Here is a 17,801-nt window from a genome sequence, read left to right as displayed (position 1 = left end):
AAAGGAAATATTGCCAGATTAGTTTCCATGTGTGCTCATACTGACATCATTCATACTGAAGCCACAAGGGTGACAAAGGGGGAAAAAAAGAACAAATTACTTCATGTTTTGGTATAAGAAAGGTTGAGAGAACAATATCAAAGTGGCTCACATATTACTAGACACTTAACAGATGTGCATCACATATGTGAGGTAAAGCAATTAGAAATAATTAGTTCAGAGCATTTGGCCCAGAGAGTTTTATGTTCCTGGAATTTTAAGCAAACGAGTAGTGTAATTATAGGGCCATTTTCAGAATTCATCCAGTTTGAATACTTTAAAGGCACAATCCATTTTTCATCCAAATGGCAGCCCTGCCACTTGATTTGCTATAGTGCTGAGGGATGGGGCTGGATAAATGAAACCACTGTCAAATTCAAGGAGATATGGATGCAAGCTTTTACAGTCCATGAAATCGACATATTTTTAAGCACTACATGTTTGTTTCTTTACAAAGGCATTGTTACAAACATATTTTGGGTTATGATGGGTTTAATTCAATTGTGGGCTTTTCAATTCAATTCGTGAGGCATTTGAATAATTGTATTATTTAACAATCAATGGATACATATAATTAATTTAAATTATGTTGAACAGCAGTACATTTAGCATATTGCACGTTTGAAAATTAATTTTCTCTCCCGTAATTGCTGACCTAACTTTAGGACAGGATTGCTTACCTATCTTTAGGACAGGATTGCTGACCTAACTTTAGGACAGGATTGCTGACCTAACTTTAGGACAGGATTGCTGACCTAACTGAAAGACAGGGCTCCGCACCACCATATAGCTGCAGCATCACCTGCTCATTTATATCTGATCAGAGATTAGGAAGGGTAAAGGGAGGGACAATCTGCCTGTCGGTTTGCCTGTTTATCTTCTGTCTGTCTTTATGTGTTTCCTATCCATCATTGATCAGTCAGTCCAACCGTAAGACAAAAAGCCAAAGTGATTTGAATCGAACAATCACAATCATAACTTGTGTTTCACCTGTCCTAAAGTTTGATCAACACCAATAACCCAGTGGACAAAAATGAGTCATTGTGGATATTTTTTTAATTGTTATTAACAACTGAACAGTACGATTCTACAAATGCGAGAATTGACCAATAACCAAAATAAGGGTTGCACGCTTGTAAGAGCTTCACTTAATATTCTTGGAAACAGACATGGGGATAATGTATTAGATTAATCCCAATAAATTTTTCTGAGGTATGCCAAATTACTTGGGGGATACAATGTAGCCCCGCCTCCTCCTCACACCGCAATACAATTAGGGGCCAATGAAGCTGTCTCGTGCTTACTCACACCTCCTTCCATCTAAAAAACCTCACGCCACTAACTGTCACCCCACGAGCCACACACAAAAACAAACATTGTATACCACAATCTCCCTCTTACCTCCACACACACACACACACACACACACACACACACACACACACACACACACACACACACACACACACACACACACACACACACACACACACACACACACACACACACACACACACACACACACTACACACACACACACACATTAATCAACAGTACATTTGCAGGCACACAGATTAATGAGCACGTACTCAACTAAAACATAATCACAACATCAGTATACCTCCAAATGTACAATAAAAACATACATTGAAAATATAATTGAATCTTCGTGTGACATAAATATATTTAGCCTTTCTTCATTTTAGTTTAACAAGATTCTAGTTATGGAATCTGACGTTTCCTCTCTGTAAAAATCATTGGGCCATTCTAGTCCTATAACTGGTTATCCATAATCATGTCAAACAACAAGGCAAGCCACAATACATTCTCCAAACTATTCTAGCAAAATCCTCATTCTTTACAATAAAGAGTAAAGTTCTTGAAAAGAGTGACATTCCAGTTACATAAATGTAATCTTGTAACGAAATGCACACGTTTTTTACCAAAAATGTTAACAATGTAATTTTATAGCTTTTGCTCTACAACTTGAAATTTGAGAAACATTTTTTGTTGTTGTTACATTTGCTTTGGTGAATGTAGCTTAACAAGGAAAGCTGTGATGCATGTCCTTTGTGATATTAGGCTTTTGAATCCAAAAAGCCAATATGAATAATGAGATCATAGCCTTGGGTTTTAAATAGTTTGTGGATTTTTTGAAAAACACAATTGTCTTACTTGTAATATCCCAAGTCAGATCAAATGTGAGATTCATCATTTCTGAAAAGACATTGAAATACACACACGGCAAATACAGACGCACGTACATTAGACATACACGCCATGACGTCATAAGTCAGCACTATGACATCATCAACACTGGCTTTGACATCTTCATGCGGTTTGTCTTTTCACTTTGATTGCATCTGGGTTTTTTTCCATCAAGAATACAAAGGTTAAAATCCATTAGGAAGTTCAATATTCAAAATCCAGGAAACATTGAGCTTCACAGAGAATAAAAAAATCAATAGGGGTAACTAATAATCATGGTGATAATAATAAATCAGAGTAAATCTATAGTAAACATAATCATGACTATAAACACACAAACACATATCATAGTTTTAAAAACGTTGTCTGAAAGTTCCATCAATCAATTTTTGCTTTTATCCATTCACAGTTAAAGGGGAGAGCCGAAATACTATACAAAGATTTGAAGTAAATACAATGATCTCCTTGTCCTTTCAATCAAAGTGGAGAGTCCAACCCTTTTAAAAATGGACAGTAACAACCACATCTTCCATCTTTTAACCAGATAACTGTGAAACACACACAAAAATAAGAATGTTACAAATGTTTGCAAATGTACAAAAATATGACATGTCCACCTCCACCCCTGCAATGTAAAAAATGATAGTATGATTGGCTTTTTGTCACACTCAATGTCAACCTCACAAGGGCACAAAAGTAGCTTTGCAGAATTGACTCTGTTTTCTTCACACTTACAAAATATGTCTGTCATTTCTGCAGTGGTACACAAACTGTCTCCAATATTGACACAGAAAAATGAAAAAGCCAACAAAGTACAGACCACAGACACACAAAGAGTTTTCAGAATAGCCCTTGGTGTTAAGCGTCCATTGTTCCCTGTTCCCCCTTTCCAACCTGTCTCCAAATATTGTGAACAGCTGGAGTTTCAGAAACAGTAATAATATGTGGAATTCAGAGAAGACTGTGAGTAGTGTATATGAACTACTGACAAATCATTTTATTACCTCACAATCTGTGGTAAACAGCTCAGAAAGTATCATCAATGGAGCAGGAGCTTGACTGGTTTTGGGGATTGTTTTAAGGGACAGACCCATGGGCAACTATGGCTAAACAAAGCCTTTGCATTAGCCACTCTGTATGGCAGTGTCCCTCAAATTTAACACAACTTCACTGAGCTTTCATTCTCATCTTATGTGGTCAACAGATTTGTCACCTTTTTTTTCTTTCGGGTGGTCTTTATCTCCTTAAAAACAATGGCTGACATTTTGTGTCGAATAACAGTGTCAAAGAATTTCTGTGTGACTATAAATGTAACTGGAATCAGCTCCACAGTTTGGAAACTGACCTCAGAACTGTGAAGGGACTGACCGTTGCCGTGGAAATGCTCATTAGTGACTTGTGTCTCTTTGGGAGTGACAGCCGTCACATCGACCAGCCAGCCAATCAGGCGAGGGTGCAAAGGTGATTCAGCAAAGTGTTGTTTGTGTCAAATCATTATAATAATAACTGAGAAAATCCAGCCATAATCAAGAGATTAACTTATACATGATCTTATACAAAATGTCTGCAGACTAAGTTATGGCTGTAGTGTTAGATTGTGGTATCTAGCAACAGTACTCCAAATCTGTCTATTGTCAAGTCTTCCAATCAAAAATTAGGAAAGTGACGATTGGCAACTCAAATGTCCACTCAGTGTCAGTCATTCAGTCATCAGGCTATAGCATATACACACAGAATATACATACTGTCCCACGGGGCTTTATTCTTTTACAAAAAAACAAAATAATTTACAGTCCTGTATTTTTTACAAAAGTCAAACAACCATCACATTGTTCTGTACTCCATTGACATCTGTGTCTGTTCAGATTCAAAGACAGGTTTGTTGTCTCTGTCAGAGCAGCTAGAGGTTTCACGACAAGAAACTCAATAACCATTTCATAATTTTGACCCAAGCAGGATCCACAAGTAAAAGCCATCATGTCCTAGGATCCTTTTTCAATTGCACAAAAAACTTTTTTAAATTGTTCATTTTCTGCTCTATACATGGCCATTTTTCTTTCTCCCTCCTCAACAATATGGTTGAATATTCTCCTTCCCAGGAATCAAATCAATGGGCTTCATTCAAACTTCTCTCTAATAAATCCATTTTTCTCAATGGTTTCTTCCTATCATTGCCCTTTTCTGTGTTTCCTAGCAACAGGTAACAATGGCATCCACTCTTCTCTCACGTCTTTCCTTCTCTGGTCTTCAACACACTCATCTGAGGCGGTTGATGGGATGCACTGTCCTCGTCATATCCTTCTCTCTCTCTCTCTCTCTCATCAGCTTGCCCATGTCTCTCTTCTTGTTTCTCCTTCTATTCACCTTTCTCTCCATCATGCCCCAATTGACCTTTCCTTATTCTCTTCTCTCTGTGTGAACACTTTCAGCTCGAACATTCTCAATGCGACCTTCATCACTCTCTTCTCCGTTGTCTCTACTCTCTCACACCGTCACCTCGTTCTTACTAGCCGTTCTCAATGTCTGGCCACCTCCCCTCCTCCTCCCCCAGGGATGTATTGGAGCTGTTCGATGGTATTCTGCCTCTTGGTGGCGAATGCCATCCTCCGTGCGTTGTGGCCCCCGATGGTCCCCGCCCCGCTCCCTGGTCCTACCCCGGCCCCTGATCCGTGCCCATGAGGGTCCCCCCAGCTTCCTGCCGGATGGCCCGCCACGCTCATCTCCAGCTCGTGGCCCGATGTGGGGTGGGAGTTCATCTTGATCATGTGATGGCGGTCCAGCGAGGGTGTGACGCAGACGTTCTGCTGTGATTGGGCTTTGTGGCTGAGGCATCCCATGGTCGGGACCCCCATCCCCACAAAGTCACCCATGCCCCCCATACCCACCATACCGCCCAACCCTGGCATGCCCATGCCTCCCATCCTCTCCTCCAGACGGTCGGGCGAGACTAGGAGCCTCTCGTGGGACTTGCGAAGCGTCTGTGAGGTGGAGCTCTTGGTCATAGCCTTGTAGTACTGGTGCTGCTGGTTCTTGGAGAGTCTGGAGAGGGTGTTGCCCTCACCAAGTGCCAGGAGCTGGTCCTGGGACATGACCCTCCGCGGGGGCTTGTCGAAGGCGGGCTGGTACCCCAACGACTGGGCTGGCAGAGGGTAGGGGTTAGGGGTGGATGTAGGCACGTGAATCCGTGGCCGGGAGGAGTGGAAGGGAAGGGTGCCCCTGGCTCCGAGAGTGTAGTCACCGCCCCAGTGGAGGTGGTGCTGGGAGGAGTGGAATGACGGAGGGGCGTTGTTAGGCCGTCGCTTTGATGTGTGGTAGCCAGAGTAGTCGTCCAGATCTTTCTCTGTTTTTTGGGAGGGGAGGGGGTTGAGTAAAAAAAAAAAAAGAGGGAGGATGAAAGAAAGAAATGTTGAAATGACAGTTAGTGAAATTCATTTATTATAAGGTGAAACAAAGTGTTCAACATTTCTCTCCCTTAGAAGACTTTCCTTGGACTGAGCTCCCTGAGAGCCAATTTAAATGTGACCTTTAGGCAACCGTTACAATTCCCCAATGCATCCTCCATATAATCTAGCTTTCAGGGGCACCCGTTCGAGACAAACAAGCGTTTATCGACGCCCATTCTATAGACTATAGCAGCCTACATTAAGGCACATCGAAAGGTAATACATCGGACACACATCCTCGGCTGCTGCCTCTCGCCTGTTATGCCTTCTTCCACACACACACATATACATATATATATATATATATATATATATATATATATATATATATATATCTGGAGCTCTCTCTAGCCACTGCCTCCAGTTGCCTTCCTCCCAGCAGCGGCTGCCACCCAGACATCCAGTCCTCTCTCCGGGCCCCCGCCCCACTGCCCCTCCCCCACCGCTCCCCTCCTCACCGAGCTTCTTCAGGGAGCTGTAGCGGTTGATCTCAGGTTTCATGGCCACCTCGTAGGAGGGGGGCAACTGGGCCAGGTTGTGGAAGGAGTGCGAGAAAGGGGGCTGTGGGTGTAAGTGCAGGCCGGAGCTGTTGTTGTGCTTGCTGGTGAGGGTCCCCGTGGAGGCTAGCTGGGCGTTGTTCATGCGGGGCACGCGCTCTGGAAGAGGAAGAGGAGGAAGACATAGGAGAGCATCAACCAGGGACCTAACACATACAGTACATAGGGCTACATTTAGATTGACATGTTAACATAATACATATGAGTACATTAACCAGGGATCTAACACATACAGTATATAGGGCTACATTCAGAATGACATGTTAACATAATATATATGTGTACATTAACCAGGGATCTAACACATACAGTATATAGGGCTACATTCAGAATGACATGTTAACATAATATATATGTGTACATTAACCAGGGATCTAACACATACAGTATATAGGGCTACATTCAGAATGACATGTTAACATAATATATATGTGTACATTAACCAGGGACCTAACACATACAGTACATAGGGCTACATTCAGAATGACATGTTAACATAATATATATGTGTACATTAACCAGGGATCTAACACATACAGTATATAGGGCTACATTCAGAATGACATGTTAACATAATATATATGAGTACATTAACCAGAGACCTAACACATACAGTATATAGGGCTACATTTAGAATGTCATGTTAACATAATATGAGGACATTTATTAAGGACCTAACATAGAGTTCCTTCGGAAAGTATTCAGACCCTTTGACTTTTTCACTATTATGTTACGTTACAGCCTTGTTCTAAAATAGATCAAATAAACTCCTCAGCAATCTGCACACAATATGCCATAATGACAAAGCAAAAACAGGTTTTTAGAAATTGTTTGATATTTATGAAGAAAAAAAACAACAGAAATACCTTATTTACATAAGTATTCAGACCCTTTGCTATGAGACTCGAAGTTGAGCTCAGGTGCATCCTGTTTCCATTGATCATCCTTGAGATGTTTCTACAACTTGATTGGAGGAGTCCACTTGTGGGAAATTGAATTGAATGGACATGATTTGGAAAGGCCTGATTGGGGGAGTGCTGCAGAGATGGTTGTCCTTCTGGAAGGTTCTCCCATCGCCACAGAGGAACTCTAGAGCTCTGTCAGAGTGACCATCGGGTTCTTGGTCACCTCCCTGACCAAGGCCCTTTTCCCCTGATTGCTCAGTTTTGCCGGGCAGCCAGCTCTAAGAAGAGTCTTAGTGGTTCCAAACTTCTTCCATTTAAGAATTATGGAGGCCACTGTGTTCTTGGAGTCCTTCAAAGCCGCAGAAATGTTTTGGTACCTTTTCCCAGATCTGTGCCTTGACACAATCCTGGTTCGAAGCTCTACGGGCAATTCATCCTCATGGCTTGGTTTTTGCTCTGACATGCACTGTCAACTGTGGGACCTTATATGGACAGGTGTGTGCCTTTCCAAATCATGTCCAATCAATTGAATTTACCACAGGTGGACTCCAATCAATGGAAACAGGATGCACCTGAGTTCAATTTCGAGTCTCATTGCAAAGGGTCTGAATACTTATGTAAATAAGGTATTTCTGTTTTTTATATTCAATAAATTAGCTACAATTTCTCAACCTGTTTTCACTTTGTCATTATGGAGTATTGTGTGTAGATTGCCGAGGATTTTTTATTTTAATTTCATCCATTTTAGAATAATGCTGTAACGTAGCAAAATGTGGAAAAAGTCAAGGGATTTGAATACTTTCTGAAGGCACTGTATATATGAGTACTTTTACAAGGACCTAACACACATAAGGTAGGTAGCTACATTAATAATGGGCCAACATGTATAAGTACATTTAAAATGGCCTTACATTTAAAGGTACATATACAATTGACGAAATGTGCCAATTCCTCACAAATTATTAGTCTTAAAGAACTGCTGCCAATTTGTCATTTGTACGTTTTCAAGTCATTCTAGGACGACTATTACAAAGGTCCCTTGAGCTAATATATAAAACAAGCCAAGATGATTGTCTCACACTTTGGTCACTGACCATGTACAATAATGGGCAATGACTGCCAATAATGTCTTTCTACCCACTGAGCGAGCACACGGGATACATTGACCACTGTGGAGTGACACGCGCAGGCTTCGGTAAGTGCAGTAACACACTGACTTCCCTCAAGCCCAGGCCCACAGTGTAAGTAAGCACGCTTACAACACAAACGGATACAGTACATAGTGCATGCTGAGACACTTGCGAGGGTGACACACAGAATGAGTGGGAGCAGTGAAACGGCGACTGTGTTAAGACAACAGCGACTGTGTTAAGACAACAGCGACTGTGTTAAGACAACAGCGACTGTGTTAAGACAACAGCGACTGTGTTAAGACAACAGCGACTGTGTTAAGACAACAGCGACTGTGTTAAGGAAACACACCCAATGGTACATATACAACACCAGACAGACGTTTCATGAGGCCAACTCACACACCCGCCGGCTGCGTTAGCTAGTTCGGCTTACCCATAGTAGCCGAGTGTTTGGGACTGGAACCAGACACCTGGATAAAATTGTGGTGCAAGTTGCCAACTGCAAGAGAGCACAGCGAACACTGATGGTACTGCCACTCGTATGCGTGTGTGATGGTGTGTGTGCTGTGGGATTACATGAAGCGTGTTTAAGAGTGCGAGTATGTTGAACGTGACCCCATACAGTCAGCATTACTAGGCTATTGCATCCGCCACCGCTCTCCACCATCATCACCGTAATGGTTCATATATCTGAAAACAGGCTATTACTGTATTTCAACGTAACAGCAGTGTTATAAGAGTGTTATTATACTAACAGTGTTATAACATTGTCATTACAGTGTTGTTATTGTCCCATGCTTTCTGTGGTGTCACTCACTACGGTTGTCTTTGCTCTGGAGCACCGGGGTGTAAAGGTTCTTGGGGGGACGACCGAGGATGTCGCCGGTGGTGGCGGTGGTAAGGACGGTGCTGTTGTTCCTCTCCCCCTGTTGGACTGGGCTGGCCTGACTCCGTAGGATGTCCACCAGGGCTCTGGGAGAAAGAGGAGAGAAGAGAGGAGGGGAATGAAAAATCATAGACAAGGGCGAGACAGTAGAATCAAATTTGAAAAAGATGTAGTATGTAAATGTGTTACTTGTTCGTTGAATGTGGTTCAGTTTCATCACCCTTTTGGGTCTGTGGCTTGTGACCTTAGTGAAACTCAGTAATGTGCTGAATTTAAGACTACAGCCCACTGACAGATCCACGTACACCCGTATGGTCATTTTCAGACACTGCTTACTGATCTTCTATTCAAAGACACTTGTCCGTTCTTTTCTCACCTGGGCATGTTGATGTCTCTGTTTCGGGGTCGTCGGGATATCTTGTGGAAGGCCACCTTGATGCCCACGGCCACCACCAGGGTGACGGAGATCACCCCGCCGATCACGTACGCCGTGCTGTTGCTCTGCTGCTGCAGCTGCTCCGAGTCTGGGTCACCCCGGTTCCCCGGCGGCGGGGGGTTCGTCGGCGGTGTGTCGAGCCACCCGGGCGACTTGTAGTTGTTACATGACTTCTGGTCCAGGCGGCTACGCTGGTGATCACAACAGTAGCGGTAGTGGCAGGTGCCGCAGCAGTAGATGTAGGTCCCCTTGGAGCAGTTGAAAGTGTTGTCCAACTGGCCCATGACGTCGTAGTAGGCCCGACACACGTCCACATCCACCAGGCGCCGGGGGGGTGGCGCTACCTGGGCGGCCCCCAGCGGAGGTTTGAGGGCGTCAGCTGCCGTCATGTTCTGAGGGAGCTTGGTTTGGGGGAGGGGCTTTGGGAGCGTTTCGGGTTCTTTCGGCTCACCGTCCTGAGCGTCCTCCATTTCAGCCGCTTTAGGCGCCACCTTTGGCCCCCCCGGGGGCGGCGGCATCAGTTTGTTCCCAAAACCGGTGAGGAGGAACAGGGTGGTGCCGCTGGGGCCGCCGTAGGATGAGCGGCGCTCTGTGGTGATGGTCACGGCGGAAAGGACGAGGCCGGACACAAGGGAAAATATGAGGGAGGTGCTGAACATCCTTTTGTAGGTTCTAGGCCTCATTTTTTCAGCGTTTCTGAGCCAATTCAAAAAATAAAAAGGCCCGTCAAGAATTAAAATATGAAGGTCCTTCTCCAAGAGGGATAGTGTTCTCCTCTCCTTCCTTCTTTGAATTTCACTTACGTGTTAAGTGTAAAAAATGTAAAGGCTTCCACTCTGGACTTCAGCCTAAATACAGTAAACTAATCCTTTGTTAGTGCTTCCATGTACATTACATACACTAGTGTGGAGGTTTTCACTTAGTTGAGTGATTTTTTTTGTTTGTTCAAGCAATAAGTGTGGCATGTCACGTGTATGTATTTATGTAAACATATCTCTCAAGCTCTCAGTACAAATCTATTGTTGTTCATAAGCAGCTTATATCAACTCTGAGGTTATATATTTCTATGTTTTAGGCCTATACTATAGCTATGCTTGTGAAAGGACTATTTGAAGTTTGTCTCGACAACTTCAACTTAGCACACAAAAAAACTAAACAGAATGATAAAGGATGCTGGAAAATGTATAGATTGTAAACACCAGTCAACAAAGTGTTATTTTACAGAATGGTAAGGGGAGATGAGTGGAGTTTCTTGATAATTGTGTGGTCTCTACTGTGCAGACCTCACTAAAACGGCAAGTATGGGTTGTCTTTCTTTGTGATAGGCAGTATTGTCTTGTAAACAAAAATCAATGTGTAAACGTTTCAAACCCGTCAGAGTCGTTTGAACTCAACTGACCTATGGCACAAAGTTATGAATAATGTAGCTAGCGAATCCTCTTTGAAGGGAAGGTGTACTCTGTAAACATTAAGCGTTAACTTTTATTTGAGTACTTTCCACCTACGCTTAATCCTATTATCACTGGAATTGGCACATCAGTTTTCTGTTGTAGGTATTTGACCACACAAACCTTTCTGTAACACTTGAGTCAAAATCCATTTCTAGCTCTTTGCGTGAATTGTAAACAATTTTGCTGGCAGCTTTAGGTGTCTGTAATTCATCATATCAATACATGTGCTCGAACAGATTTGGCACTGTTTATTAACAGTGTTAGCTTGCTAGGGACATTCCTTCTGCACTGAACTGTCCATTTGTTCACAAATAAACTCTTAGAATATTTAGGGAAAGGAAATAGAGGTCGGGTGGTCAATTGAGGAAATATTATTCAGAGAGATTTGAGATTCTTAATTCGGACTCAAATACAGCGGTCAGAAAGTCTACAAGGTTTGCACTATGAGACAAGGACCGATCACAAAGGCCTGTCATGAGGTCCGGTGAACCTGGGTACGGCAGAATTGGACCAAGCAGCATATATAGTTGATACAGACCGGGACCACACAATTCACACCTAACTTAGTGAGAAAGGGAAAACTAAGATATAACACAGTGAGTGATGGACCAAATGAATAAAGGCAGCCGGAGATAGTACAACAATTGTTTGATGAATTAGGAAAATGTGAGAGAGGGAAGGAGGGACGAGATCTATGTGCGTTTGATCCCCTTGCGTGAGTGTCTCTGCTCTGAGTTTAACTCGGCCCAACAGAATAGAACGAAGGTGGGCTTGGGCCCGGTTCTGGCAGGACAGCGCGGCTCTGCCCACAGAACAGACATGAAAATGTCTGGATTCATTCGTTCAATGCAGAATATGTGGAGGAAACGTACACTACGAACGGTCACTTTTCAGCCTAACCTAACCTGGGCTGATGACTACAGATACATAGTAATTGTGACCTAACAAAGAAACGTAGAACAATCTAATGTGAATAGCTTTATAAGCTATTTTCTTATAAATAAAATGGATATGGTATCCTAGTATCCTATAATCTCTTCACTGTATCCCTGAACGTATGAGAGCACTTATAGTTGAAAGTCAATATATGAGGTGTTGTCAGTACAAAGAAATCTTAAACTTAGTGAGATGATAGTTGAAAATGTTTGGTCATAGTATGGCAGGTCTAATATGGCTTAATTGTTTCTTTAGTACGTGTTCAAGTTGATCTCTTTTGATAGACAACATCAATACGCTCGGGGGCTGTGTTGCATGTTTTGAGAAAAGAGAACACAAAGGTTTGAATATCATTCGGGTTAAAAGGAAAAGGGGGCTTTTCAAATTGTTTAATGTGGCGTGCCTACATGCGCTGTATGGGAGAATGCTGGAGAGATTCTGACAGAAAATAAGAAAGAAATCGAGGAGCGACAGAATAGCAGCAAGGTCAATTTATCTTGTTATATGTGACTTGTGTTGCACATCAGTCAGTCAAAGCCCAGTTCGATTGATCGTTCTGGGGCTGTGCTGTCAGAGCCCGAGTAAATTTGTGAGTTAGCACTGCTTACCATGTTCCAGCTAATGCACTACAAACAAATGCAGGCCATCCATTAAAGATTAGTTTAAAAAAGCACTTTGGACCAATAATGCACTATTCATTTAAATCTGAAAGATTATAGGAGCAGATTTTTTTTTTTTTTTAACACTGATGTCGGAATAGGAATGTACGTTTAACACCTCTCTACAGGCATTAGGCTAACTCTCCACAATGTGGTTCTAACTACTTTTTAATTGATATGTTTTGCGTTTATGTATGCAATGAGCTTCAATGCTATTCTGATGTAATAGGGATCTGAAATGTGTATTTTATGTGTTAGGGAGACTAATTAAAAATGTGTATTTTGAAAAACAGTCTATGCAAATTAAGGTCCAAAATCCCCCCCCAAAAAGAAAGAAAACGAAAAAAGGGATGTAGAAAGACCGTTGTAATTAGCAAACACCCTCTGGATCAAAACAGGGTAGAACATCCCCCTAGTTGTTCCACCTGGCCAAGAGTGATGATGATGTAATCCAGGTTTGAGGTTCTTTTTGTTCTTTGCCCTTTACAAATTTCTTCGACTTCTTTATTTCTCAATTTACACTGCAATGAGAAGAGAGCAAGCTGATCAATGGATGACATTTTCTTAGTCCACAGTTTAGCCAAAATGTTTCTATTCTAGGAGAGTTAGGCACAAGACATACAATAGCAGTGGTAATACCAATATTGAACAAGCATACATGATTACTCCTACATAAACAGTTGGCTAATACCTGAAATAAGCAGTAATTAGCAAGTACTAACATTCCCTCTGTTTGGCTAAATCTATTCATATTTCAGATTACGTGATATCCACGGTGTAAAAATGACAATGCATGTTGCATTATTGCATTCATTTAAAACCAACAATTGAGTTGATTCTAATCATCATACTGTCAACAAATCTGTAACATAATATGATTCGGAAAAGCTCATCCTTTCACACCAGACCTTGAATATCCCAATCGTAGACACCTGAGAACCATCGTCTCATACACTCCTTCGTTAGATAAGGACCCGCGAGATCACACTACATTAACATCAACTTTGAGAGAATAGACATGTTTTGACTTCAACAAAAAAACAGCTAGATGGGACATGATGACGAGAGACACCATGTGGCTAGTACTGACACCGAGAGACGAGTGTCAGGGGAGAAGATTAGGTCTCACGGTAAAGACTAGGCCTTGAGAGGAGAGAAATGAGCGGAGAAGCCACAGATGTGAGCAGAGTGGGGGGTTGCTCTGAATGGGAGTATCCTGTTGAGATGAGAAGAGGAAAACAGGGAGCAATACTGGGTTGGGGGCCCTAAAAGTGGAGTCTCTTGTGCTGGAAAGTTAAGGGTGCCTTTTAAATCAGTGACTGCCCTGGGGGTTCATTTCCATTATGTCTCCTTGATGCAGCTATTAAGAAGCTGACAGCTGATCTCCTCGTATGTGAAGCTTTCTAGGCAAACACATCGTTTCGACAGACACACCGCTCGGCCTGGCCACAAATAGTGAGATGTTTATGAGTCTGTTCGGGTGCATATGGAACAGAGCATTCCCAACATATATGCTGCCTGAGCATCTGCTGATGCCTGGCCCTGCCGAGCACAGGTCTTAAAGAGACAGTGTAAACGCTGACACACAGCGTGTTAGCTCTACACTGACCCCCCTCGCTCCCACTTCCCTCCCTCCCGCTCTCTCTCTCTGCCAGTGAGTGGGCTTGAGCAGGCTCTCTCAGAATAGCACTGCAGCATTGAACGAGAGAGGGAAAGAAAGTGAATGAGCAACACTGTCCTCCACTGTTCTCTCTATATACATATATATATATATATACGTCTATTGTCTTATCAATGCAATTCGTTGTACAATGGGCTTTGCTTCACCTCTTCTCTTTTCCAAAAGATCTCTCCATCTATCTCGCCCTCCTCCTCCCATGATGCTCAGTGTCAGATGTTTGTCCAGCTCACTCTCCATCCTTCCCTCCCGCCGTCCATCCATCCCCAAGCCTACCTTTTCTCCCTGTCTTTCTCTGAACTGAAGCATGCTGGTTCTTAACGCAGTGCACTAGGACAGTGAGCCTTTGTAATTAGGTGTCAGCATTCAAAGGCCTCCAAAGACAAGACATCATGAATTATGGAAGCAACGTAATTACCGTAGACCTATTACTGATTCCCTTGATAGTGAACGATAATTACCTTTAATACTCGGAAATGCCATAATATAGTATAAGTGCACAATTATTGAACTATTGTGGCTGTGTCTCAATGTGCCATATCATGTAGCATTCATTGAGCTTAGTCTATAGACTATTTGTGGGAGATTATATATGGTCAAGACTCCCACAGCTGAGGTTTTGGTCAGCAAACAGGTGACTATGTGACAATGTTGTCAAAGCAAAACCATTTCCATTCTAACTTTTGCACATGAGCGACCATTAACATTATAGCACGGTTGGTGTGTCGACATTTGCATTCGTGTGGCGTTGTGGTATAGTGTGGTAGAGGCCAATTCACACACTTCCATTTTCCATTGATGCTAGGGGACTTAATTTATGGGGGAAACGGACAAGACAGACACAAAATGGGAGGGTATGTTATGGTGGTCGAGGCGCATAGAGCGAGACTTGTTCACGTGCACGTTTTATTGGGCAATGTTGCAGCACTAAACAGAAACAAAATGAAGGAACGTCTTACCTATGTGTCGCTGGTTGTATTCAGAATGGCAATACGATGATGATCCTTATTTAGATGCGGCCGTCAGGCCCGTCACCATGTTAATTTGAAATTAAACTAGGAACACATATTGCCGCACATCAATTGTTGCAGATTGATGCCAATAAAATAATGCAAATATGCATTGATCAAAAATGGCACTACACTATGCTGCATCACAATAAAAGCGCATAGATTGGAGTTCACAGGCGTATGCGCTCGTCTCTTTCAAATTACACCCAAATTGTATGTCTTGTGGTCAAAATAATAGTTATATAAATAGGAGAAAATCTGCACTCAATTAATAATTTACTTCCATCCTAAATTGCGAGAATCATGTTAATCTATCCAGTCGAATGAGGTTGTGGAAATCCGTTTCAAGCTTTGAAGTTATGCAAAGAGGAGAAAATGATTCAGATGTTGTTCTTAAAAAGTGTTCATAAGATAGCTTTACCGGTTGTCTTAGTCCATTCACCAACGTTGGATCTTTGTGATTCCCGGAAAATAATTGACCATGCCTACATTGTCATTGTAATTCCAGGTGAGGATGACATTAATTGGTCTCGAAAGACATTTTTCTCTGAATAGACATATAAAATGGCACAATCATTTAAAAAACGAGAGGGAGCGCGTCTGAAATATGTTCTGCTATAATTTAGACCATCACATATTGCTATTTCCTTTTAGCGGTGACTATAATCCTCAATGCGCTCCCCCTTTGCTAAATAGGTTCTACCGCGTTGATGAAATTCGCAAAAAGTGATTGCTCTCACAAAGGTCCGCCACACTAGGTGCTCTTTCATTGATTGGCCAATATGGTATTTGTCTACGTTTCCATTTGTTAAGTGGGCAATAGTATCTACCAATCGGTGACACACTTTATTCCCAATGAGATATTTTTCTCCAGGAACCATTGGTTTACAACCGGGGATGGAATGGAATAGTTTAAACGCATGCGACAAGAGCGAACACTCAGACACTTTCAAAAGGGCCAATTTGTCTTTTCAATGTGCCGAACAAAGCTCATTGCAATTAACACTGGAATGTTTAACTCCTAAAACACTAGCAGAGTGATGGGGGGGGGGGATTACACTGCTTTACAGTTTTTCAAGGGGAATAGATGGAGAAGGAAGAGTCTATGGTAATGTAGTGACATTAGTTGCCTTGACAATCGTGTCCCTGTATTTCGGCTAATTATTAATTTGATGGGAATTAGTAGATGCTTGTTTCCTTCCCGAGTCATTGCCCCATTCACTAACTTCTAATTGTCACACAAACTGTTTACAAAATCTCTCAGGCATGCCTTCCTCCGTGACATAAATTACAGTATCCTGTGTGCTACATAAAATAGAACTGAACAGAGACGATTAGAAAATAATATGCTTCAAAGGCTCCCAAAAAGTCCACCATTGGGGAAAGCATTATTATGTGACAGAGGCAGCTATTTCAATCATTGTACCAGAACAGGAGCAGGACTGCATGGCGTCTGGGGCCTCACAGATGGTCTTCTATAACATGGCACATGGTGGCTCTTTCAGCCAGGGTTAGTCAACTGTCCAAATCACCACTTCTCGCCAGTGATTACTCTGAACGTCAAAATATCAATGAATTAACCAAACACATAATCAATACTGTCTCCAAAAGGCTAACAAATATGGAAATAGTCATTTTAACAACAAAGGTAATTGCTGACAGAAAGTTTAGCAAATTGCATCTGATTGAAATCTCCAGAGACTCACTTTTCACTCCATAAAAGCCATTTGAGGACAGGCTAAAAGAGAACCCCTGTGAACCAGCCACAGGAAATGCTCCCCACCTGAACAGGAAATGGAGAATTCGCAGGGGTATCTACACAGTCAATGGGCAAGCCCACCCATATGAAGCTGACAGGGTGTTGGTGTTGAGTGACTGCACCTCACAATGATCATATGTAGACTTCGGCCAATGTGTTACAATGTGTTGTTTAGTAGTATTACTCTTAGATTCAAATAAAGAGACATGTTTGGCTAGTCCTTGATGGCATTACAAGATCCTGTTGGTGGCTATGCCAAAATGATACTGGAATACAGAGTACGTTAGTCGAAAGCGTACTGTAATGGAAGTTAGTAATGGCTGACTTATTACTCATTTCAGGCTTTGGGTCAAGCTTTGAACCCGCCCCCTCCTGACCCAACATCCCCCAAGGGCTCATTTGATTGGGTTATTGCTGCGGAATGTCTTTAAAAAAACATTTTTTATTAGACTGCATTAGTGACAGTAATGCAACATGCAGAATGCATCTTTTGGGGTGTAACTACAAAGCATATGGATGTATACAGTATATGAACCATTGAACAAATTAGTATTAAAGGATCAAACCTAGGTCACTTGGAGACAGAGAGCTAACAGCAAGCTCCCAGATGTGACGTGAGAGAGAGTTAAGGCATAAGGAGCCTTTCCTTGCCACTTGCGTCACTTCCTCCATTCCACGTCTAGAGGGCAAAAGAGAAGTAT

The 17,801-nt window shown here is 42.3% G+C and overlaps 1 protein-coding gene across 2 annotated transcripts; it reads right to left on the bottom strand.

Moving 5' to 3' along the window:
- Positions 1–1,528: 1,528 nt before the first annotated feature.
- On the bottom strand, positions 1,529–13,170 carry LOC112229859 (protein shisa-7-like). Of its 2 annotated transcripts, XM_024395955.2 has the most exons (5): positions 9,548–13,170; positions 9,103–9,257; positions 8,719–8,784; positions 6,149–6,346; positions 1,529–5,587 (listed from the first exon to the last, which is right to left on the bottom strand). In XM_024395955.2, exons 1-5 carry the CDS (start codon positions 10,288–10,290, stop codon positions 4,764–4,766), a joined length of 1,986 nt encoding a protein of 661 aa, XP_024251723.2. In that variant the 5' UTR covers positions 10,291–13,170; the 3' UTR covers positions 1,529–4,763. The 2 variants fall into 2 exon arrangements, with proteins under 2 accessions (XP_024251723.2, XP_024251725.2); XM_024395957.2 differs by lacking the exon at positions 8,719–8,784.
- Between the last annotated feature and the right edge of the window lie 4,631 nt (positions 13,171–17,801).

The sequence above is a fragment of the Oncorhynchus tshawytscha genome, linkage group LG31 (genome assembly GCF_018296145.1).
Source record: "Oncorhynchus tshawytscha isolate Ot180627B linkage group LG31, Otsh_v2.0, whole genome shotgun sequence".
Lineage (NCBI taxonomy): Eukaryota > Metazoa > Chordata > Actinopteri > Salmoniformes > Salmonidae > Oncorhynchus > Oncorhynchus tshawytscha.
The sequence above is the reverse complement of the archived record's forward strand: the minus strand, read 5'-3'. Positions and strand labels throughout refer to the sequence as shown.

Coding starts and splice junctions, on each gene's coding strand:
- LOC112229859 (XM_024395955.2), bottom strand. CDS start 10,290: ATGAGGCCTAGAACCTACAAAAGGATGTTCAGCACCTCCCTCATATTT. Junction 6,347..8,718: donor CAAACACTCGGCTACTATGG/GTAAGCCGAACT, acceptor TTCCTCTTCCAG/AGCGCGTGCCCCGCATGAAC. Junction 5,588..6,148: donor CAGCTCCCTGAAGAAGCTCG/GTGAGGAGGGGA, acceptor CCCAAAAAACAG/AGAAAGATCTGGACGACTAC.